The sequence below is a fragment of the Lycorma delicatula genome, chromosome 10 (genome assembly GCF_047948215.1).
Source record: "Lycorma delicatula isolate Av1 chromosome 10, ASM4794821v1, whole genome shotgun sequence".
Classification (NCBI taxonomy): domain Eukaryota; kingdom Metazoa; phylum Arthropoda; class Insecta; order Hemiptera; family Fulgoridae; genus Lycorma; species Lycorma delicatula.
The window spans coordinates 76,996,162-77,021,220 of NC_134464.1; the positions used below are offsets into that span (position 1 = coordinate 76,996,162).

General features: G+C 29.3%; 1 protein-coding gene across 9 annotated transcripts in view; it reads right to left on the reverse strand.

Moving 5' to 3' along the window:
* Zasp52 (Z band alternatively spliced PDZ-motif protein 52) overlaps window positions 1–25,059 on the reverse strand; it is a 427,403-nt gene that overhangs the window by 108,701 nt on the left and 293,643 nt on the right. For 6 of the 9 annotated variants that reach the window (XM_075377465.1, XM_075377463.1, XM_075377468.1 and 3 more), the window contains exon 6: window positions 10,629–10,809. In XM_075377465.1, the coding sequence (XP_075233580.1) occupies window positions 10,629–10,809 (181 nt within the window). Of the gene's footprint in view, window positions 1–10,628; window positions 10,810–17,941; window positions 18,105–25,059 lie in introns of all 9 variants that reach the window. The other 3 variants (XM_075377464.1, XM_075377469.1, XM_075377467.1) reach the window with 1 other exon arrangement.

Genomic DNA, 25,059 nt, shown 5'->3' on the forward strand with positions numbered 1-25,059 from the left:
TAATCGATTCAATTACAGTTTAATCAAATACTTATATGGATAATTATATGAAAAATAAAGGCAAGAAAACAACAAAGAAAACATACCGACAATAATAAGGTTCATAATAGTTCACAAAAATTAAGGAAAATAATTAATAAATGATTATAAATAAATACACTAATTGAAAGTAATTAAATAAGATACGCTAAGTTTTATTATTAATATCATCATTATTTTTTATTTTTATTTTTTTTTATTTTTTATTAATGAACGGTTTTCCTGATCTTTAATAAAAAAAAAGCAATAAGTATTAACAGTATTTTATTTACAGTAATAAAATTCTACAGTAGTACATAATATAAATTATTCATAAATAGATGACAGCAATAAGAAGCCTAATATTACATTTTAAATAAATTCCTCGTCCATAACGAACAGGAAAAAACTCCTATTAGTTTTCGGCAAAATGACAAAGACGTCTGCACTCATATTAAAACGTTTTTGATAACATGTGGACAACATTCATCAGGAACTAATTTTTTAACTTTATCATCTCACTACAATTTCCACACGAGTTATAAAACCAAATTTTTTTTATATTAGGAAGATACATATAAGAATTAAGCTAAATCAATTGTTTTAGTTTGTTATTATTATTATTGGTTTTTTTTTTTTTTGTAACGATCTCGTACTAACTAATTTTCTAATAATGTATTCCTTTAATTACTAAATATAAATTCTCTACTTTACGTTCGATTATTATTATTATTCGATTATTATCTTCTTTGAATATAACAGTTCAGTCAATCCTATGGAGAAGTTTGTGTGTAATTATATATATATATATTATATCTTCCTTTCAACTTACATCCTGTTTGTCCTATGTAGAATTTCCTACATCAGAAATTTCTTTTATATACTTTAATTCTGTACAATATTTTAATTGGGTAAACACCACATAGCATCAAACAAATATACAAGAAATACAACGTATAAAAACTCTCAAAAACCATTTGAGTATAAATTTATCTCTCATAATGAAATTATACAATTAAGAAGCATACAATTAAGATAAGATTGAAGCTGTAAATAATATAGGCTTATTTAACGATACTTGAAATACATGACGAGTTAAAACACGTAACATTGATGTACTGAATGAAAAACAATTCCATCCACGTTATTTTTAGACCATATTTAAAAAATATTTTTTGATAATACGGGAAATTTTGAAATAATAATCAGGTGACTGAAATATCACAGTAATAACAATCAATTACTGTTAAATGGTAGCGGTAAATCGAAAAAAGGTTTACGTGAATAAAAAAGTACCCCAAGACATCAATTTTTCTACAATTATTATTATTTTGTGGGAACTAATTTTTTTAAAAAGATTTCATCTTAATTAAAAAAAAGAACAATCTCTTTTAAAAAATATTTTTTTTTTCTTTCGAGAAGGTAAGCAAAAATTACCGAAATAATTTTTTGATTTGGGTCTGGTTTACAAGATCATTCAAGAGATCATTCAAGATCATTACAAGATCATTTACAATATCAGATGACCTAAGGTCATCTGATATAAAATAATGACATAAAATAATGATATTTTTAAACGAATTCATACTTATGGAATAAAGAACAACTTTAAACAATTTCAAACAACTCAGCCTAAAATATAACAAAGAGAAGTTTTAAAATATTATTTTTAACGCTGATAATGGAAAATGTAAACGAAATAGAAAATGATTGACGGTGATAATACAAATAGAAAACTGTATGAAAATCATTTTATAATTTTTTTTTGTAAAACAAAAATTTTAGTTTAGTAATTATAATCTTTTTTTTTGTATTTTATTTTATGAATATAATTTTTTTTTTGAGTGTACATATTTTTTTTACAAATTAAATAAAAAGCATGTTTTTTATATATAAAACCCTACAAAGGTTTGATATTTTAGGAAAGAAGAACTTTAAAAAATACAACTTTTTAATAATCTGATGACGTGTAGTTTAATATCTTTAAAACTAATAAAAACAATAAATAATAATCAAAAGCTAATTATTTAAGGATGGCCGATCGGGTTGACCTAATGGTAAAATCATTGTTGAAAATCAGCTGATTTTCAAAGTAGAAAATTTTGAGGTTCAAATCGTAGTAAAGGTAAGTTACTTTTATTCGGATTTGAGTAGTAGACAGTAGATACCGGTGTACCATCTCAGGACTGGTCGGCCTGAGTTTGTACAAGACTACATTCATTTACATGTCATACAGATCATCCTCATCCCATTGCCCCATAAGGATGCTCATAATTCACATGTTGAACAGATTGCAATGTACACATTAGGAACATAATAGATGTAAGGATAATGGTTATTTGTTTTTTCGTAGAATATGAATTCGCTAAAGAAATATAGTTTCAGATATTAAGAAAACATGTAAAAGACGTAAGAATTTCCAAGGTCATTAAAAAAGAAATGAAATTTATGCTGCTACTTTTTTTCACCTTTCAAAACAAAGAATTCTTTCAATTATTTTTTTTCTATAAGTTACTTTTCAAGACGTAATGTTAGATTAAGATGTAAAAAAATAAAAATTAATAAAATTATTCTATTGTCATTTTAAAAAACAATTTAAAAAAATTTGTAGAAAAAAAACAAAACGTTTAACTTTACTTTAATTGTAACCCTTTAATTAATCAAGATTCTGTAGTCAAAAATAATCACAAATATAGAAAACCAGAATAATAGAAAAATAAAGATTTCAGAAATAGTGAAGTTAAGAATATATTAGAGAAAGTTAAAAATCTTTTAAACATGAAATAATCATTTGAATCTATTTCATAATCTAAGCAAAATTAGTAAGGCTTTAAGACAATTAAAATTGTTCTATATTAGCCAAGTCATATTAATAAATGAAAATTTCAATTTCATTTTTATTATGATAATGCAATATATTTTAAAAAATAAGCATTAGCATAATAAACAAAAACTAAGAATATAATTATAGTATAAAGTAATTTAAAAATAATAATAAAAAAGATAAAATGATATATTCTTATCAAAAAAATATAAAATTGGTGTACTTAGAATAAAAAATACCAATAGAAATATAAAACTAAAGAAAATCGTTTGTTGTAACAATTACCTTGACCTTTATACGATCTAATATGACAGATAAAATGATACAAGCTAAGGTTGAAGTAGTATATCAGCTATTCGTAGTAGATATTTAACATTTAGGAGATTATTGATAAACGTTAACTTTTTAAATTTTATATATATTTAAGTACGTCCAGTAGATTTCTTTACTTATTTTCATTCTCTCTTTATAGCTTTATGTAATTATTTCCAATTTGATAATTTAATCTTCAATAATATCAGACAAGCTACTTCTTACAGCAAACGACTTATAATAACTTAAGTCTATAATAATAATAAATTAAAATAATAACAAAATACAATACAATACAAATTGAATGAAGGGAAACGCCATGCGACATTAATATTATACATGTAAAATAGAAAGCAAAATTGATCTATTAAAAAAAAATAAAATAAAATACGCTGCATACATACAAAGGAAATTGTGTGCTCTAATTGTTTAAAACAAACAAGAAATTACAGGAAGATAAAAAAAATCTTGGCTTTTTTCTACCCGGAATTTCAAATTATACATTAGGATGGATACAAAAAAAAAGAATAAATAAACGAGAAAAAAACAGTCACTCTACAAAGATACATTACATTAATAAAAAATGCAAAAATGTTTTTATAAATAATTCACATAAAAAAATTATATATTGGCTTATATTTAACTGCATTATTGAAGCCATGAAAATTTTTATATACCAATTAGGAATAATTAAATCGTTATCAAAATTGAGATTTTCTCAAATAATACAATTTTTTTCCTTTTTTAATTTACCTTAGTTGGCACACTGGTGCCGGAACGCGCCGGAATGACGTTCTTTTCACATAAAATTTGTTTTAACTTAAAGCGGATAAAAAATATAATCTAAACTATAAAAAACAAAGCACACGAAAACGGGTCTTGCTTTTGGATATCCGTAACGACAAAATAAATCGCTAAAAATATAACTCACAAAAAAAAGCTAACCATTTACATGAAAAAGATAAATTCTGCTTTTCATCAATGTAAAAATCGAAATGAATGTACACTTTTCATAATACTGCCTGCCATATAGCTAGCCGCCTGTGGCTGTAAACCATATTCTTGCGATCTGCTATAAAACAAAATCAAACGTTCCGGTAGTGGAAAATTTACGAGTCTATCCCTCCCTGGTTGTTACGGTTATACCCCTGGTAGTTGTAACCAAAAAAATTATGAGACTTAAACATCAAATTAAGTAAGCAGAACGAATTACATATAACTCTTTTTTAATTTTATAAAAAAATGAAAATTAGATACATCGACAATTATATAATAGTGTATGTTTATGTACATTAGTGTACGCATACGCGATCGTTGTTATAAATAATATAAATTACAAAACATATATTTATTTGTTAAATAAGAAAACCGTTTAACTCATATTAGTTATACTATCTATCTGATTCACTAGGCCGAAAAAAGGAGCATCGCCTACTTTCCAGAATCCTATCCATTAACATGGGGAGGGATTTTGTTTTGGATTATTTTAAATAAACCAAAAACAAAACTAAAACTCTTAGGTTCCCTTGATCTTACAAAGATCTTCAATTATCAAAAATTGAAATATTTTCATATTTAAAAATTTTACAAAAGAAATTCTACTTTGAATGATCGATAAAAAATTAAACAGCATCGAAATGATTACCCTTAAGTAATTAAAAATTTTTAAATCAGCAAATTTCATAATATTTTAATATAAAGTACAGTAAACAGTTATTTTAATAAGATAGCATTAATAAAAACCCTTAAAAAAGTGAGGTGCATTTCGAAAGTTAAGTAATCATCATTACTAAATACAGGGATATAGATAAACAGTAACGTTAAAAAACCTTAGATTATAGAATGAATAAACCCACATGAATAAATAAGAAGGAATGAACACACGTGCATGTACTGCGAACAGGAAGATGATTCTGAGCATACGTTTTTAGTATGTAATAAATGGATAAGACTAAGACACGACGCGGGTATTCATGAAAAAACGCCGAAGGAGACCGTGGATTTCGTGCTCAGCAGTAAGGAGAACTGGAGGAAGGTCGCTGATTATATAAAGACAGTATTAAAACAGAAGAATGAAGATGAAAGAAGTATGGGTTTCTAGTATGTTAGGTCGGGTGGACAGCCTCAGCGGTGAGAGCCAGCATGCTTAGGTGTGCTGGTTTCAATGATCCGCTGAGGACTCCTTGGGGTGTGCTGTAGGGACAAGAGAGTATTATGAAAGATCCGGGGGTCACATCACGACTTGTAGGTATGATGTGGTTCCATAGAGGACATAACAGAGAATAAAATATCTCAAAACAGCCACCGGTAGGCCTGACCTGCCATGCCGGTATATAGCCGGTAGGCGGGGAGGGCCTATTAGAGTAACGGACACTCCCCTGGGTGGTGTAATACCATCAAGTCGGTCCGGCCCAGGGGAGTAGAGAAAAAAAATAAAGATTATAGAATATACATATTTAATCTACAGAATGATACTCAATTACAAATATTACAATTTTTATGATAATCAGGGTAAAACTTTGAAAATATCTCACCCTTTCTGGGAATAGAACCTAAAACCAGATAAATGAGAAATCAGTGTACTAACCACTACACCGAGAATCCGGCCGGTGCAGTTTATTTAAATGATTAACAACAAGAAATATCGTTTTGTATTGAGAATAAAATAAACACAATAGAAATATTATTAAAATTGTCTATTGTATACGAAGGGCATTTAATAATAATTAGACACAAATAGCTGTGGAAGCAAAACAGTTGGTAAAAAGGTTACGATACTTTCAAAACAGTAAGTTGGTAACTTTGTAATGAGTTTTTATCAGTTGTTTGTGTAAAATCTTTTGTTTATAACCTCAAAATTCAATTTACGATGACTAGTCATCTTGAAGTTTGCGAATTAGTTGAACAGCGTTCAATTATCAGTTTTTTACTTTCTGAAAGTGAAAAACCGGTTAAAATGTAATCTCGTATGACTAAACAATACAGAAAGTTATATGAAGCGAAGAAATTTTTACAAGCGAATCGAAGAATTTAAAAACAATCGATCTTCAGTGATTAATGAGCATCTTTCTGGACATCCCATTAAAATTTCATCTCCAGCCTTAAAACACGTCTTATTCAAGAAGACCGAAAGATATTACAACTGAAATTATAGATGTAATCCTTTTGTAGCTAAAATTACAAGTATCTGTACAGTTCATAACGTAATCGCTGACAAGCTCAGTTATCGTAAAACAAGCCCAAGATGAGTTTCAAGAAAGCTGAAAAATCACTATAAAGAAACACTTTGAATATGCGCAAAACTGAAACAATGATATTAGCAGGAATATGCTTTTTTGAATAGTATTATAACCTGTGATAAGAAATAGATTCACCGTGAAAACCGGAATCAAAAAAACATGGAGTTCACCTGCCAAGAAAAAATTCCGAACCTGATCAACTGGAAGATAAATAAATCATGATGACAATCTTTTAAGCTACAAAAGGGCCAGTTTTTGTCAGTTTTCTAGATCGGTGAACAATAAAAAATATGTATACTGTTCACAAATTTATCAGAAAAGTAAGCCGGCAGTGTTAAAGAAATGTTCTGTTTCTCAGCGTACAGGCATCATTTTGCTTCACGATAACGCCCGTCCTAATACAGCTCAAATAAATTGAGAAACCACAGAAAAATTGCATCGCGAAGTACTAATCATCCCTCTCCATACTACCCTAACTTGGGTCCATCGGATTTTCACATTTGGTTAATTCAAAGAGGCGTTACAAGGTAAGAAGTTTGACGACAATGACGTCAAAGAATATATATTGGTTCCAACATCAAAACAAAGTTTCTTTTGTAGCAGCCATTAATATAATCTGGTTCAGAGATGGGATAAGCGTATTAATATTGCGTTAAATAAATGCCACATTGATTAAATTCACCTTTTTGCTGCAAAAGAACCTGTGTCCTTAATTATTAAATGACCGTTAAATATATATATATTTTAATTTATAAACACGGGTAGAAATTTTTTAATATTTAATATTTTGCGGTATTTGGGATGCACTGTTAGTAATTAATTTTTTTGTTGTTTTCTTTTATGTTTATTTAGTTTTGGTAATTCCTTTTCATTTAATGCTAACGATAAAATCGATAAAAACGATTGAAACAAATAATGTAGTTTTTATACGAAATTACGATTAAAGCAAAAGAAAATTACGTATATAAATGAAGTTTATAAGCGATAGATAAAAAGAAAGTGCATTTAACAATCATAAAAAATAGATTTTCAACAAATATAACTCGTAACAAATTATTTACATAAAAAACACAAGTGCATGAAAATAAATCACGATAAAAGAAAATGTAGAAATAAACAAATTATTAATAAAATAGAAATCTGCATCCAGTAGAGTGACTAAAGGTAGAAAGAAAAATATTTTATTACAAAAGAACGATAAAATAATGCATGCTGGAGACACCAATGCATTCCAAAGTATAGAATTGGCTACATAAACATATAGCATACATAACAAATAACAATACCAAGTCATTCAAAGATATTTTATATAAAAATAGTACAATGTCTTTCCTTCTCTTAAAATAAATAATGCGGTTGAGTAGGTGATATTAAACCGGTGGGCAGTCATGTTGCCGTAAATCTATAAATAATTTATTTACAGTTTTCAGAGATTTAAATTACAAGATCATGTTAACAGTTAACTTCTTTGAAAATATATATACATATATTATATGCATAAAGTCTATTTAAAAATATATATTATTTCATTAAAATAACGATCACACTTAGATCTGCATGAAATATGCAATTTCTTCAAAAATAAGCTTGAAAATAAGCTTTACTTTTTTTAAATTAATACTTTAATGAGGAGAGTATAATGCATTAATAGCCCTATTCAATAGTAAAGTATATATGAGTTGTTTCTCCAATTAAAATACTTTAAAAAATTAAGAAATATTAAAAACTTAGTTTTTTACTATTAGAAAGAGAGGATTCTGTTCTTTCTTTCCAATTCGTCGAGAGCGCCTACTTCAAAAAATAGTTTATTGTTATTATTTTATACATATCCCCTTAAGTCAAGAAAAAAACTAAGTAATCTTTTCCTCTATTGCAATCTACGATATTTGGGAAAATAAAATGGATACTTTTCGAATTCTTTTTAAAATTTCGACTTTTTGTATTCTAAATGATTACGCGATCGAGAGAATCCAACGGCAATTGGATCTAGTAGAGCCGTGGCTCGATATGTGAACAATCAAGGGCAACGGTGAAACATCGGTGGCAGTGATGTTCACATACAAGACACGTGCTCCAGCCAGGCAGCTGAATCTCAGGACAGAAAATTTTCTTTGGAAAAACAGTCAAGTACCTGGAGTAGTCCTGCACAAACGGCTTACCTTAAAAGAACATGTTAAATATGTGACCCAAAGGGCAAAGGCCGTCAGGGCCTCACTATATCCAGTACTGAACAGTGCCAGCTCATATCCACTGGCGATCAAATTGCTCATTTTTCGGCTATACGTCCTGCCGATTCTAACATATGCTTACCATGCATGGAGAGCTTTGTTGAACTCCACGCTTCAAAAGAAATTACAAGCCGTCCAAAACATAGCGTTGCGGACGATATTTGGAGCACCGTGGTTCGTCAGAAACGTCACTCTTCGCTACGATGCGGGACTACACACCGTATCCGAGGTGAAAGTGGCGCAGGCACGCAGACTGTTCAGGAGAGCGGCCGTGTCCAAACACGACCATCTCCGGGACATCTGCCGAGAGGATCGTAATCCAGAGGTATAAGAAAACGGCCTCATGCCGTATTAAACGAACCACCGTGAAGAGGCGGTACGAGAGTCAAAAAATGACAAACCAGGCTTAAGAGCCTCTATATCGCGTAATCTGTAAATGGAAACCGCGCGAAAATTCCGGCCGCGAAAGTGGCCGTTTTCGCAATTAAATTTTGTTAAAACTATAAAAAGCTAGACAACACCCGACACCGTCCCACGAAGAGACCACAATTTCATTTAAAGCATATGCGACTCCCTCCGGAAAACGGGGTGCATTTCTCCCTCCAAATAACTAGGGCTCCGGTAGGCTCAATCCTGCTAGCCCATAGGTGCTGGTACCGAAAGGACTTAAGCGGCGGATGGACTTAAGGGGAATCATGCCGGGATTACTAAGCTCAAAAGCTTAGTCTCTCACGGTCAAAACCAGTAAATAAATTTCACAATGGTCCATACGGATAGGAAGAAAATTACCAAATTCGTCCATAAATAAAATTTAAAATTTAAAACCGCCACTAAATAACCGATGAAATCTGCCCGAAAATAGAAATATACAGCAGCAAGGGATATTGTCCAGTCTATGCGATCTGTAGGCAGAAATATTGAAACTCCCGCCATTTTTGCGTTCCAGTCCGTATTCTAAATTTAGGTTTTCAAAACTATTTTTAATTTGACAATTAATAAAAAAAATGAAATTTTAAAAGAAAAAAAATTGAAAAGGTTTTTTCGTTCGAGGTTGTTTGTCTTTTTTGGTCAGTTAGATTTTTTTTTTAAAAAAACTTTGTTTATTGTTTTTATTCCTATTATCGTTGTTTTTATAAATAATTTTTTTTTAGATACAGAAAACACTAAATCTAATAAGGAATATAACTCAACGTTATTTAATCATAAAATAATTCGTAAAATCTCTTAAAAAACGAAAAAATTTTCATGATAAATAATATAATCTTTAAAATTTAATTTTATAAACAAAACTTTGAGAATAAAAAAAAAAAACAATTTATAAATATCCCCTTGACTTAGAAAAAAAATCGAAAAAATACAAATATCTTTTCCTCTATTGCAATCTACGATATTTTTTTTTTTTATTATAGATTATTATTCACTTTCTAAGATATATTAGATGTTAAAAAAACAGGAAGAATTGTTGATAACAAAATTATAAGATTTCAACACATAACAGTAACATGTGTTGATAACTAACATAATAAAATATAAAACGTTAAGACGAGAGAAAGGAAAGAAAGAAAATTAAAAAAAATCTGGTCAAAATCTTCTTATTTCACCGATGGCAATTTCTTTTTACAACCATAAATTGAATCTCAAGAAGTATTCGTCTGAGATAGTAATAAGATGCAACCAGCCGAAATAGGATTTTTACAAAACGTAACAAAAAACATGTTTCTCTACATTACTGAGATCGAAACAAAAATATTTTTTCTAGAATCTCAGCGAATGTGAATATATAATTTTAATAATTAGAAAATAATATAATTTATACATATTTTAAATAAAAATACTATTTATTAAACAATTTTATATAATTTTTTCATATTTTTGATGAAAAAAAAATGTATACTGAATAAAAACCTAAAATTGCGATAAAAAAATTTAAGAGAAAGAAAGGCATTAAACACTAGAGGACACCCAAAACAACTTCTTTTTTTTGTTTGGTTTATTACGTAAACTCACACAATGAATTTATTGCAATCTGAACACTTTGGTGCTTCAGTATGTGCTGCCGTTTGGGGTATATATGGGGCTGTCTGTGGGGGCAGCATCTGTTGTGCGATAGGTGTCACAGGTCTAGGGGAAACAGCTCTTCCCCCGATCGCATGGCTTTGCGTTGCGTAGAAAGCAGTTGATGCTCTAACTGTACCACATAAAACAAGTTATATATATTTATGTTAATAACTTAAAAACAAATAAATATTAGTATAAATATATTTTAAACAGAACAACACTTATCTTAACAGAAGAAATAAAAAAAATTAAACCAAATTAAAAAAAAAAACAATTAACACATCAGTATGAACGCAAAAATAAAAAGTTCAAAAAAGATCACGAAAAATTTTTACATCAAAATGTATTGAAAAATTGACTTTTTGAGTAAAAATAAACTAAAGGGAAGTTCATAAACTGAGCGAAGTTTATTATGCTTTTTTCTATTTTTCGTGCTGTATAATTTTGTTTTAAATGAAATACGAGTTCAAGAACAACCAAAATGTAATTTATTTTTATTTATAAATAAAAAGAAGTGTCTTCTTTTAAATAAATATATTTTACCTTATAAAAAAGAAAAGAAGTATCTAGGTAGCTGAAAACACGTACTACCTTACGTACTAAATTTTGAATAAAATCGGTCAATCCGTTCCACACATCGAAAATGTTTTTGTTTTTTTTTCGAATTTTGTATAGGTAAGATAGTAACGTAATGATTTTTATGTATATATAATTTCTAACTTTATAACAGTAATTTTCGACGTGCTACATACGTATTTTGATGAGAAGGATGAGATGGTAACTGAAAAAATTCCAGATCTTTACCGGGAATCAAACCCGAAACCGGCTGATCAAGAAGTCAAGTATACTATCCATCATACCAACTGATCAGGTGAAAGGATAACTACTCCGATTGACCGAGCATATCTATCCTCAAAGCTCTGTATTGGACACTTTCTTATTTTTGTGTCAATAATTGATTTGCCGAGAATTCTTAATAAAAAATAAATTAATTACAATTTTTTTTTTTTAATAGGGATTAAGACGGAGATAAATTTGTTTAATTAATTATATATAATCCTTCAAGCTGTTTTCATTAAAAAAAACCTGAAAAGAAAGATGATAAATTTTGTATATTAATTCCTTTTTTCGTCAAGATAAATTTTCAAATTTTTCAAAATGTAACTTGATATAAGTTAAATTTATTGCGGGAATCCATTTTAAGCAGTAACAAAAAAAACCTTACAAATATTAACGTACATTTAACGGAATTTCAGTAGCAAAAAACATATTTACTTATCGGGAAAAAATAACAAACAAAAACAAACAATATCTACTATTTTAATACTCAATATAAAATATGAGGAAAATTAGAAATATAAATGTGGGCAAAATACGAGTGGTAATGGGATATGTACAGCTCATCAAGCAATCAATAAATTAGATTCTACAGTAAACAAGTTTGGACCGCATCATGTCAAGTTCACTCTGATATCTATATAAAATTTCCGTTTTAGCTTTTCACGGCTGGAATGTGAAATTTGTTTTTCATTAGTTTTAAATACGGTATAAATTATAAATGTATACCTTAAAATTTCTGGATATATTTAAAGAAAGTTTAACTGAAACAAACCTTGTATTCTTTCGAAAATACTTAGTTATTTACTTTAAAATTTTCTTTGAAATCTTTGTATGATATTAATTTTCTTAACATGAATTTTATGAACAGTAAGGAACAATTTTATGTGTATGAAAACTTACTGACTTTTAAATAATAAAATTCTTTTCGTACAGGCGAATTGAACATATAGGAAGATCAACATGGCCGTTGCAAATCTGTTTTCGTATTTATCCGATGAAAACGTACGAACGGTTGAACTGGATTTTAACAGAATTATATACGCTTCGAAGGATATACATGATGTTTGTTTTAGGAGGAGAAACTGACGAGTGAGTGTGAAGAGGTGCGGTAAAGTTCCTACGGTGTGAATCATTCTAGCAGAATAAGGAGAAAATGACATCACTGCTTTATCTAATAATCGTATAGTCTACATTTTATTAAAAAAAAGACATTTCTGTTACTATACTAGAGAAAGAATTTCTTTATATTCTTCTAATTCTTATGATTAAAAAGAAAAAAATTAATTTTTTTCAGTAACTGATTAATAAATTAGAAAAAAAATAACGAAATCAGTAAAAATTGAAGTAAAATATGAAATCATATTATGTATAAGAAATATTAATATTTATACAAAGTGATTCAGGAAGAAAAGGAAATAATTTGGGGACCGATTTTAGACCTTAAAATAAGAAAAACGTTCATATAAACATGTCCGAAAACGCTTTGTCATCGAGTTACGGCTGAAAATTTTCGCCCCGAATTTCAGTTTCCCGGTGAAACAGGTCATACTGAAATTTTAGACGTGAAATTTTTATGGGGGTAAATTTGATGGTTTCTTATGTTTTTAATAACTTTTTCCTTTTCTCTTTTTAATAAAAGTGGATTTTTTTATCATAGACTTTATTACATGAATTTTATACAAGTTTTGATAAGAAAATTTACGCATTTACTAGTCAATTAATTTAAATGTCAGGAAAAGATTTTTGAAAGTATATGTTTGGAGTGTCGCTTTATATGGAAGTGAAACTTGGACGATCGGAGTATCTGAAAAGAAAAGATTAGAAGCTTTTGAAATGTGGTGTTATAGGAGAATGTTAAAAATCAGATGGGTGGATAAAGTGACAAATGAAGAGATATTGCGACAAATAGATGAAGAAAGAAGCATTTTGAAAAATATAGTTAAAAGAAGAGACAGACTTATAGGCCACTACTAAGGCATCCTGGAATAGTCGCTTTAATATTGGAAGGACAGGCAGAAGGAAAAAATTGTGTAGGCAGGCCACGTTTGGAATATGTAAAACAAATTGTTAGGAATGTAGGATGTAGAGAGTATACTGAAATGAAACGACTAGCACTAGATAGGGAATCTTGGAGAGCTGCATCAAACCAGTCAAATGACTGAAGACAAAAAAAAAGTCAATTAACAAAGTTATAGTACTAAAAAAAGAGTTTTTCGTCAAGGATTTATCTGTTTTACGTTGGATATCGTGAAAACTATCAGTAATACTGTTCTGGGACCTATTTTATTAGATTTTTTAGGTTAAAAAACATCTCAATTTTCTTGTTAACATTTGTAAACTTAGTCGGAAATTTGAGGTTGTTTAGAGGCTACATTGAGCGAGTGAAAATTGAAGTGAGAATAATTATTTCAAAATGAAATGATAAAAATTTTCCTCTTATTTGGAATTACTAGTGTACAAATTCTCATCAGAATTGGAATAGAACTATAGATCTGTATAAGATACAAACGGCCACACAAATGTTTTTCTTTATACTGTAACCTATCTTCTATATAGACGATATGATAAAACAATAAATGTTTTTCAAATAATAACAAAAAAAACGTTTTTGAAGCAGTTATAATTTCCTTTTTTTTAAGGTTATTTCGTAATTGGCAATGGGTAATGAAAATTAGGTTTTAAAAAAACGTTAAATTTTTCTAAGATTTATAATTTATTCATAGGATATTTTTTATTTAGTTATTTTTCGATGAACTTTTAACATAATTACAAAGTATTTAATGTCAAATCTATCTTGTTTTGATTACCAACTCGGTTGACGATCTCAACCAAAAGTAAGGAATTATTTTTTATTAATAATTTTTGTTTTATCCGATTTTGATATATATATATCGTCCTGTATTTTCAACAATAGATTAATACAAATATTTATTATCGCATTAAGAATTTAGTAAATTAATTTTAAACAGACTTTTATATTAAAAAAAAAAAATTACATAATTTTTAAATGCACTTATAAAAAGTTCTATACTTTGAAATTAATATATTTTACGAAAAAAAGGAATAGCTTTAATCCGATTAAAATAAATTAACAAAAAGAAGAGATTAGAAGAAAGGGAGAAAGAAGAAGAATTAGGCGAAAAAAGATATTTTAATATATATGTATATAAAATAAATACTGTTGTTGGCACAATTTCTATCGAACAGAAGTATCGTGTAAGGTTGAAAAGAATAAACTACTAAGACAAACCACGTATATATTGTGTGATCTAAGGGTAAACTATTTGTGCCAAGTTTTATGTAAATTGCCCGAGTAATAAAGGCTATACAAAACTTTATATATAACTGAACATTTTATACTCGTATATTTATAAATAAATAAATTCGAGAGATTAATAGCGATACAGTAACAAAAGTGAGACCTCATAATTTTATTTAAAATTGACACTTTAGTAGGTTGAAGAACAATTGTATAAATTTCTTTAAGTGTGAAATTCAATTCGATTTTATTCGCGTAATGAATCAAGTTTTTTTTTACAGTAAAAGAAATTTAAAAGCTAGCTTCTGATTTTAAAATTATGTTTGTATTTAATTTATTATTTGCTAGATGTCAGTTTTAATATCTTTTGTTTTAGTAGGCTAATCTAAAAACGGTTAAAATATTATCAAATATTTTGATTAAATTTTTACATTTTAATCCTGCGAAAATATAAAATAACTTTTTGTAATATTTCTAGCTCGTAAACGTTATATTTTGAGTATAATATTTTTCTTATTTGATTTTACAGCCTTACAGAAAAATCACTCGAAACTAATTAAGTAAGAGTTTAGTAATTTCTGAAAATTAAACTCAAACGAACATTAATATATACTAGTAATTTTTTTTTGTCTTCAGTCATTTGACTGTTTTGATACAGCTCTCCATGATTCCCTATCTATTGACAGTCGTTTCATTTCGATATACCCCCATACATCCTACATTTCTAACAATTTATTTTACATATTCCAAACGTTGCCTGAATAATTTTTCCCATCTTCCTGTCCTTCCAATATCAAAGCGACATTTCCAGGATGTCTTAATATGTGGCCTATAAGTCCGTCTCTTCTTTTAACTGTGTCTTTCCAAATGCTTCTTTCTTCATAAATTTGCCGCAATATCTCTTCATTTGTTATTTTATCCACCATCTGATTTTTAATAATCTAGTATAGCAAAATATTTCAAAAGCTTCAAATCTTTTCTTCTCAAATACTTCGATCGTCCAAGTTTCTCTTCGATATAAAGCTACGCTCCAAACATATATACTGATAATAGAAGATCTCAAATTCAGCTGAAAGTAAAAAACAAAAAAAAAATAACTTCTTAACCAATCTGGGTTCTGGTGAGTTCGAACCTTTTTTATACAGCTGATTGACAACTAGGCGGAATTTATTTATTTTTTTCACCAACATAAGTAGCCACAGACCCAGTGGTTTGTGACTTAATAATAATAATAAAGAAATACAAGAAATGAAACAGAAGAGCACTCCGTAAGGCCGGACTATAAAGTCACCTAATTGAAACGATAAATCAAATCAAGAATATTGTTTCTCATCAATTTTGAAAAATCACTGATTGTGTCATCCAATAAATTGACTGCCATATAATTTGGGTAACGACCCAAACGATTTTGATATCGTAGGCTGGTCGGAGAGATTTCCTGTCGAACGGTTTGCAATTTAAAATCATTATATATGAGGCCATTGCTTATGTATTAGGGTATGTTTAGCATTTTTCGGAGTGTTTTTTTCTGGTAGCGTTCAAGTATGTCAATATTGGAATTGCTTGTTGTACCCCACAAATCAAGCCCGTAAGTCCAAATAGCCTTCAAACTAGACTTACAAATCAATAATTTATTTTCTACTGAAAACCGAGATCTATGTCCTATTAGCCAGTACATATTTTTAAACTTGAGTTCCAACTGTATCCGCTTAGATTTGACATGTTTTGTCCAGGTAAGTCGTCGGTCAAGATGGAAACCTAAATATTTAAGTTTTGAGAACTTGGAATTGGAATAATGAAATAGAAACAGTTGGACAGTGTTTTTTTCGAAGGGTGAACGTGAAGTGCTTTGAATTTGTTTCGCTTATTTTTATTTTCCAACTTGCAAGCCAGTGTTCGAGGAGAGTGACATCTTGGATATAATGAGATGCAGTAGTTGGATTTTCATGGACAGCACGAATTAATGTATCGTCAGTAAACGTTGCAATTGTAGTATCTGCCGTAATCGGCAGGTTGTACGAGGCGGAATAAAGTGACATATATAAATAAATGCAAGAAGTGGGATTAGTTCACTTAACATAAATATATTAATTATTTGAAAATTTAAGTTTTTTTTTAGTTTTTTTTACCCCTATTTCCCTGAGCCGGACATACAGTTAAGTAAAACTCGGCCCAGGGAAGCATCCTTAAACTCTAAGGGGGCCTCCCCACCCACCAGCAGTTCGGTTCCCGCGATGGGATCTTTTCTTTCGCGGTAGGATTATGTCGTTTATCGATCTGTGAAGTTTACGAGTTCCAATCTGAAATACTTTAAATGAAATATCGGGAAGCGAGGGGGTGAGGGACAGCTCCGTACGGAGCTGCCGTTCGTCCGTGCTTGCACAGGTGGGCAGTGGTGATGAAGGTGATGTGCGGGTACTCTCGAGCCCCTGAGCTAAAAGACTGAGTCCTTGGTGGAGCCGTCCATTTGGGGATATCCCCGTTACAGGTGAAGCACAAAGGACCGAGTCCCGGTTCCTAGGTGATGGAGGCCGGAAACGGCATGGTCTGGCCTGGCGTTCCCCTCATCTGGTAGCAAGAGCGAGGGACCTCCCGAAACCGTATTCATGCTTAATTGGGGGTCAGGGTTAAATAATAAAAAAATATTTTTAAAAACCTGGAACTTGTTTATTAAATAGGGAACGTTTATTAAGTTTCATTTTGAACAGGTAATTAAAAATTTAAAAAAAGCAAAATCTGAACGGATTTAAGAATCTGAAATAAATCGGCGGATACGTTGGGAAAAAGTGAATATAATTGTATAAAATTCCATTTTATTTGCTATCGTAAATCTGTAAAACATTAAACCGATTCTTCGTGATCTAGACAAAAATATCGGTCAAGATTTTTATATAAGCGGTTAACAAAATGAATTATTATTATCTTTTCTTTCTAAGTTACAAGTTGTTTTGACTCTATTGTAGTAATTTATTTTAAGTAGTTATAGTACGTAGGAATTATCTTTTTATACAAGTTACAATTTACTTTGACTCTATAATAGTAATTTATTTTAAGAAGTTATTACGCAGGTAAGAATAACGTTGTTCTGTTAAAAATATATTTTAAATAAATAAACTTTAAAATGTTACATTGCAAAAAAAAAATAAAACAATAGAGTACTTACACAATAAGTCTTTCGCATTCAGCACATGTATTTTGACCACCTGTGCTACCACCACCAGATGGTGTTGATGGTGTCGTAGGCTTTGATTCACGAGGGGAGGAGACATGTCTCAATCCAATAGTAACTGGCGGTGGTACAACAACTCCACCTTCTTCTGATTCCACTGTGGGCAAATTTTTCTTGAACCTACATTTTTCTAATAAACATATTTCTAACAACTTTTTCTAACATAAATATTTATACTGATAAAATCAAAAATAAAGAAATAATAAAAAAAATGATCAATTTAGATATTAAATAACAAATATAATTTTTTTAAATTATATTAAACGAGTAAATGAAATATAATACAGTACAAGAAACTGTATAATGTTTTTTAATTAAATATGTAATCGATTATATCTGGTCGAAGAAATTATTTTAACCAAACAAAATTTATTCAATGAAATATGAAACCATGTAATGCGGATAAATAGGAAACGATCAAAGTAATATGATGAAACCGTAACTTGTCATACGTGATACCTCATGTATAAATAAATAATCAGAGTTACCAGCAGTAAAATCTGAATTAATTTTATGAGAAAATCATGCACCTTATCTTTAGATTCACAGTAATTTATTAAAATACTTAACTCGTTCATGCAAACAAAAAAAAATATATTACAAACAGCATAAATTATATTATTATTTTACTAGAAATATCGTACGGTATTTATACAAAATCCACAGAACTGAATCTCTTTCACAGAATGAAAATTTATTATAAAAAGTATATTATATAAGAAAATCAAAATTATCTCGTAAGATATTCTAAAGTAAAGAGTTTACAAAATCTTAAAATATTTCAAATTTGAAACGTCTATTATTTTACTGTTTTTTAATCTTTTTTTTTTAAATCGTGGAAATATAAAATATTTTTTTTTAAATAAAAAAAAATAAATAAAGAGGGATTAATTAATTTTAACTGAATTTTTTCAGCTACAAAAAAAAATTAAAATATTAAATCTCCCTGTTATATGAAATGGAAACGTTTTTATATTAGCAAAAATTTCAAGAACCGTTAACTAATCGCTACGAAATTTTAAAAGTAGCTTCCATATGTAACTAGAAGTGTCATAGGCTATATTAAGATGAAAAATTTTATTAAAACGTGTAAATAATAAATAATCTCTTATGATGCTGCACTTCTCATTCGGGCCGCTATGTGGCGAGCCGCACCCAAGATATTTTTCAATAGATAAATTGAAAAATGAATATATTGAATATATACATATACTCAAACTATCCGTTTGTTTGTTACTTCTCGCAACACGCGAGAATTAATTGACCGATTGCTTTCAAATTTGCAGGATACATTTGTATTATCCCAGGAAAGGTTTTAAGCATAGATCCAAGGGGACCTAGTCCCCTTGGGAATGAAGTTAACAATTATGGATATTCATTAAAAAAAAATTAATAATTAAAAATTATATTAATTATTCTCAGCGTGGCAACTGAAATAAGTTGTGAAGTTTTCCTCGTCAAATTTTTAAGTACTTTAGTTGCCATAGATGCTATTATTCCGTCTTTTATAATATAGTTTATTTTTCACGTTTCTATAAAACTTAAATATTTTAATTGTTATTTATCAATATTATTCTCTCAACTACGAGGATAATGCCCTATGGGTAGACGGGAATTGCAACGAAGCGAGCTCTGCGGTCCTGGGGTAGGCCCCGTAGCTCCGAGGACCTCCTGTGTTGGCTCCGGGGTTCGCCTGGGCCCCCAGTGTCCAGGTTCTGGCTAGACGGGACAGGCCGGCTTCTACTGTATAAATTTAAACTTTTGATATTTGAAAAATAAATTGGGTATAAACAAAAAAAAAACTTCAATTTTATTTTAAATAATTACTGTAATAATATATTATTCGTAGTAATTAAATAATAAATAAGATATTACAGAGAAAAAACTCAGAAAAAAGAATGATTTCCATAATTCTAACGAATTTTATTACATTTTTACTTTCCCCACTACACGGCAGGGAAAGTATGGCGATCGGTCAAAATTGGGAAAGTCCGGTTTTCACCGAATCTTGACGAATTGACCCCTAAGGACTCCAGAAAACTGAAAAATGGTATCGAAATTTCCGCGACAAAATGTGCGTACGAATGTATGTTGGCGTGCAAGTCGCCTTATATCTCCAGAACCGCTTGACCGATTTTCACCAAACTTGGGTATAACATTTCTATAGTAGAGGAATTGAGGCTATTAAATTCTCAATTCCAAAGGTCAGCGGGTAGCAATACAGGGAGGGAAAAACGAAATCGTCTCCAGATTTTGCTTAATTAAGGTTACATTTTTTGTGAATTTTTTTAATATTAATAAAGTAAACAACTTTTGTAAAAAAAATTTTTTTTTGCTAAATTTCACACCCCTATCTAAAAACGGTTATAATTTTGAAGAGCTGTAAAAGGCAGTACAAGGGGTGATTTTCGTTGCATTTTTTAAAAATATTTTCTGTGTAAAAATGTTTTTGTTAAATTGCACCCCAATTCCAAAAAATAGCAATAATTTTTTAACGTTGTAAAATGCAAGAGAGTGGGTTTTTTAATTGCATTTTTTTTTTACCATCTCGTTGGATCCATAAATTTGTTCCCCATAAAAGTGGTTTTAACCCAGGTACCCCTCTTACACACCCCAACATCACACTTAGCGGCCGGTCTACTGCTGTAATCGTCTGCTATATTTTGACGTCACAAGTGAGCGGTAGAATAAAATAAATGAATAATATTTAAAGTTTAAAAATTTATGTAAATTGGCCGCTAGTAGCACCACACCCGCGCGAATGAAATAATTTATGCGCGCGCGCTCTAGTTAGACTCATTGAATTAAATAAACAAAAAATATTGTGTTTAAATAAAATGGTAAATATTTCTAATTAAGTTGAGTGTGTAAGCCAAGCCGTACATCATAAAAAACCGCGTGACAGGAAAGTCCTACAACTGTGTTGTCAGCTTTTTTTAATTGGTAAAAATAATTGTTACAACTGTTATAAAATTAATAGCTAAACTTATCTATTGTTCGCTCAGGAAAAATGTTGATCTAAAAAAAATAAATTTTGCTTTGCTTTTCTTTAGAAATAACCAAATTATTTCCGATTTCCAGCTATAAGAGAAAATAGGAAGTGATGAGTGAATCGATAAGAGAGCTTTCTCTTTAGGTGTGTAGATTTAATACTTAAGCAGTACGTCACTGCCGTGTAAATATTTTAAGCTTTCGGAATATAAACTAGAAATATACATTTATCTATCTTCATCCTCTTAAGAATGGTTTAAAGGGAAATTCTGAAACGTATTTTCATAAAGTAACTGCACTAAATTTTGAGCATCTACTCAACGTGTTACGAATGTTTACACGTACCAGGAAAACTACGTTTATCCTGTTATTTCAATCCGTTTAGGAATAAAATTTTAAAAGGGGTTTTTGATTTTAAAATAAAAAATAAAGAAGGGGATTTTATTTGTTTCCGTCAAAAATTAGAATTAATTTCAGAGCTTCTAAAAAAAGAATGAATCGTAAAATATACGGAAAGTGTGAAAACAAGATTCACTCTTTTAGAGGTGGTTAAATAAAGGATTCCCCGAGATGTGTTTTCATGAAATATTGAAATTATTATAAATTTCAAACTTTATAATAATAGTATAGGAAGATATACGAGTATACGCAACACACATTAATACCATTTAAGATACTTGAGGTTGTTAAATTACACCGATTTAAAACAAATAATACTCGGAATAAAATTAGAAAAAATACTTATAACCAATTTCCCGATCTCCGTGGCGGAGTGGTAGCATCTCAACCTATCATCCGGGGGTCCCAGGTTCGAATCCTTGTCATATAGGGGATTAATACGCTACAAAAATTCCATTTTAATATTACCACATTTAAACTACTGTAAGCTTCTGAGGTAAATTAATTTACAAGAAAAAAAAACTTTAATATAACATCTTAAGTAGAGGAAGATTTGAAAAGAAATTACCAGTTCGTAAACTTTCATTACATAAAATGGAGGAAAAAGAAATTTTTTTATATCGATGATAGTTTACTACTTAGGGGAAACAAACGGACTAGATTAGGAGTTATACCTTTCAGTATCGGCTACCCTTTTTTTCAGTTTTCTTAGTTAATTAAGTTCTTAACGATTATAAATCTAAAGAACTTTTTCATACTTTTCCTAAAGATCTACCTTAAAATATTTAATCCAAATTTAAACGTTTTTGGGTAATTGGTATGAAGGGTTTTCCAATTTGTACGCAGAGATAATGGGTATTGTTAAATGCGTTTAAAATAATTTTTTAATTTTATATATAGCCGAAAGTTCGTTTGTTTGTTTATCTGTTTGTATGTTCTGGCATCACGCGAGAATTAACCAACCGATCGCTTTAAAACTTTCAGGATACATTCCCTAACCCACCGGATTGGTCTAGTGGTGAACGCAAATCAGATGATTTCGTAGACAAGAGTTCTAAGTTTTAAAACCTAGTAAAGACAATTACTTTTATACGGATTTGAGTACTAGATCGCCGATACCGGTGTTTTGTAGTGTTTGGGTTTCAATTAACCAGACATCTCAGGATCGGTTGACTTGAAACTGTACAAGACTACATTTCATTTACATTCATACATATCCTCTGAAGTAATATCTTACGGTGGTTCTGGATGCTAAACAGAAAGAAAAGAGAGAGAATACATTATCCCAGGGAAGTTTTTAAGCTATAGATCGAGACCTTAGCCGCCCCCTTGGTGGTGAAGTTGTTAATTGAGAATACTCATGAAAGAAGAAAAAATTAATAATTACAAATTAATTTCTGTCACCATGGCAGCAGAAATAAGTTTTCCTCTCAAACTTTGTCAACTTTATTTTATTCACCGTAGTTACTACTGTTGTGCATTTTGTTAATTTAGTTTCTTTTCGGGTGTCTGTAAAGCCTGAATACTTTAATAGTTAATTATCAGTATTATTATCAGAACCATAAGCGTATTGAATACTGTGGGGGGTCCGACTAATTTAAAAATATTTATATACAAGCTGAAATTCTTCCAGGAATTTACGTGGTTTATTATTGTGACCGGTAGTGAGAAAAAAAATAATTTATATTATTAATTTTTACATTTATTATAAATTTTCTAGTGGAAAATCTACTAATCATTAGATGAAGGAAATTAACTCTAATTATTAATAACTGGATCATGAAATTTGGCAGAATATTTGAATTAAGTACTGATATCTTTCGAGTGTTTAATTCCGATACATTTTAGGCGATATATTTAATTGCAGAAAGATCCATTATCAATGATATAGGAAAACGAATTGATTACATGATTTTTTTTATGATCATAATAATGTTTACCGTGAGTTCAGTTTGAAAGAGAAAAATGCATCTCCTTACAACCTGGCACCTGGAACGTATCAGGAGCAACATAATAAAAAAAAGCATTGCATTCATATAATTTGTTCAAATACTATATGGTAAACACACTCAAATACTATATGGTATATACACTCGTGTGTGTGTTTGTGCGCGCTCAAATCGATTCACTCGTTACATAATTCTACCATTTTCAGAACTGCTAGAAAGCTTAAATTTGGTAGAGTTATTCTTAAAGGATTTTTTAGTAAAAGTAAACAAGAAATGAAGATGATAAAGAAGGAATTAAAAGAGTTTAGTTTAAAAATTCAGTACTTTCCGCGCGAATAATTGGACATTAAATTAATGCTACTAAATCAAAATCGATATATTATCAGAAAAGTAAAAATAATGAATGCCTATTATTACATAATCAGACAAATGATTTATTATTTACTTTACGTGTATAAAAAAAGTTAAAAAATTTCTTTCTATGAAATCATTTACAAGTAATGTAACACATGCAGTGATTTTTTTCTTTTCTTTTTTTTTAATAAAAAATGCGATATTGGGTTCAGGCTAGAGGTCACCAGTTGAAGTAAACCGACATCAATTTATCAATTCCAGTAAGTTTCAAATCAGTTACAATAGAAATTGTCAAAAAAAAAAATCAATTGAAATCCATACAATAGTAAAATGAAAAAAATATTAGACGGTGATAACAGCATTATTTTATTAGAAATTTCGTAAAATTTATTTAATTAGATTTTGTTAATGTATTTAGTGATTAGATTTTGTAATCAATTAAGGTATCAACAATACAATGACAGTTAAAATTAAACATTTTTAAAAAGTGGTAAATATATTATTTTTATTGAAGTGACTTCTAATTTATTGTTCTTTTAATCTTTTTGCGAAATACGTCTAATTTCGAAATAAGTCATTCACATCAAAATACTAGCAAGAATGCGGCTATGACACAAAAATCCCTACTTATATAAAATATTTTCGTCACAAATTATTAATCACAAACTTCTTTCAATGCCTCTGAAATAGTTATGACAATGACGTGCAATGTAATGTCCCAGAAAAGTTTCATCAAATTTAAGAAATTGATTCAAGACATCAAAATAAACAAAAAGATTCATGCGGGAAAATCTGGTTGTTTCCCCACTAAAATCTATACATTAAGAATGAGTCATTTTAATAAACTTTAGTATACATGTACCGACAATATCTTCTACAAAACAAATAAGTTGAAAAATCTGAAAATGCCAGCCGTTTAAAGTTTTCAATTAGGTTTATGGAATTATATTGCACTAGATAAAATATTAAGAGACTTTCATTCTGAATAAAATTATCCGTCATTAGTTGAAATCGTTAATCGTTAGGTAAGATATGTTTGAAATGTTTAATAGTGGATCGCCAATTATTACGACAATCTTATCCCTGTTTCCACTTTATTAATTGAATTAAAAATAACTAATAATAACAGGTACAAAACTATCAAACAGCATAGTTTTTTCGATCCACTTTAACAATTTCAGTTGTTTATTAACCAACCGATCTGAAAAAATGAATTGTCAATTTGTTCATAATCAAACGCTTAAAATTTTTTTCTAATAAAGCCCAATTTGATAAAACTAATATTTAAGCAGTTATTAATGATAAAAAATTTAAATAATCCTTTTTTACTTCCTTGTACGAAGAAAGTAAAGTGTGATC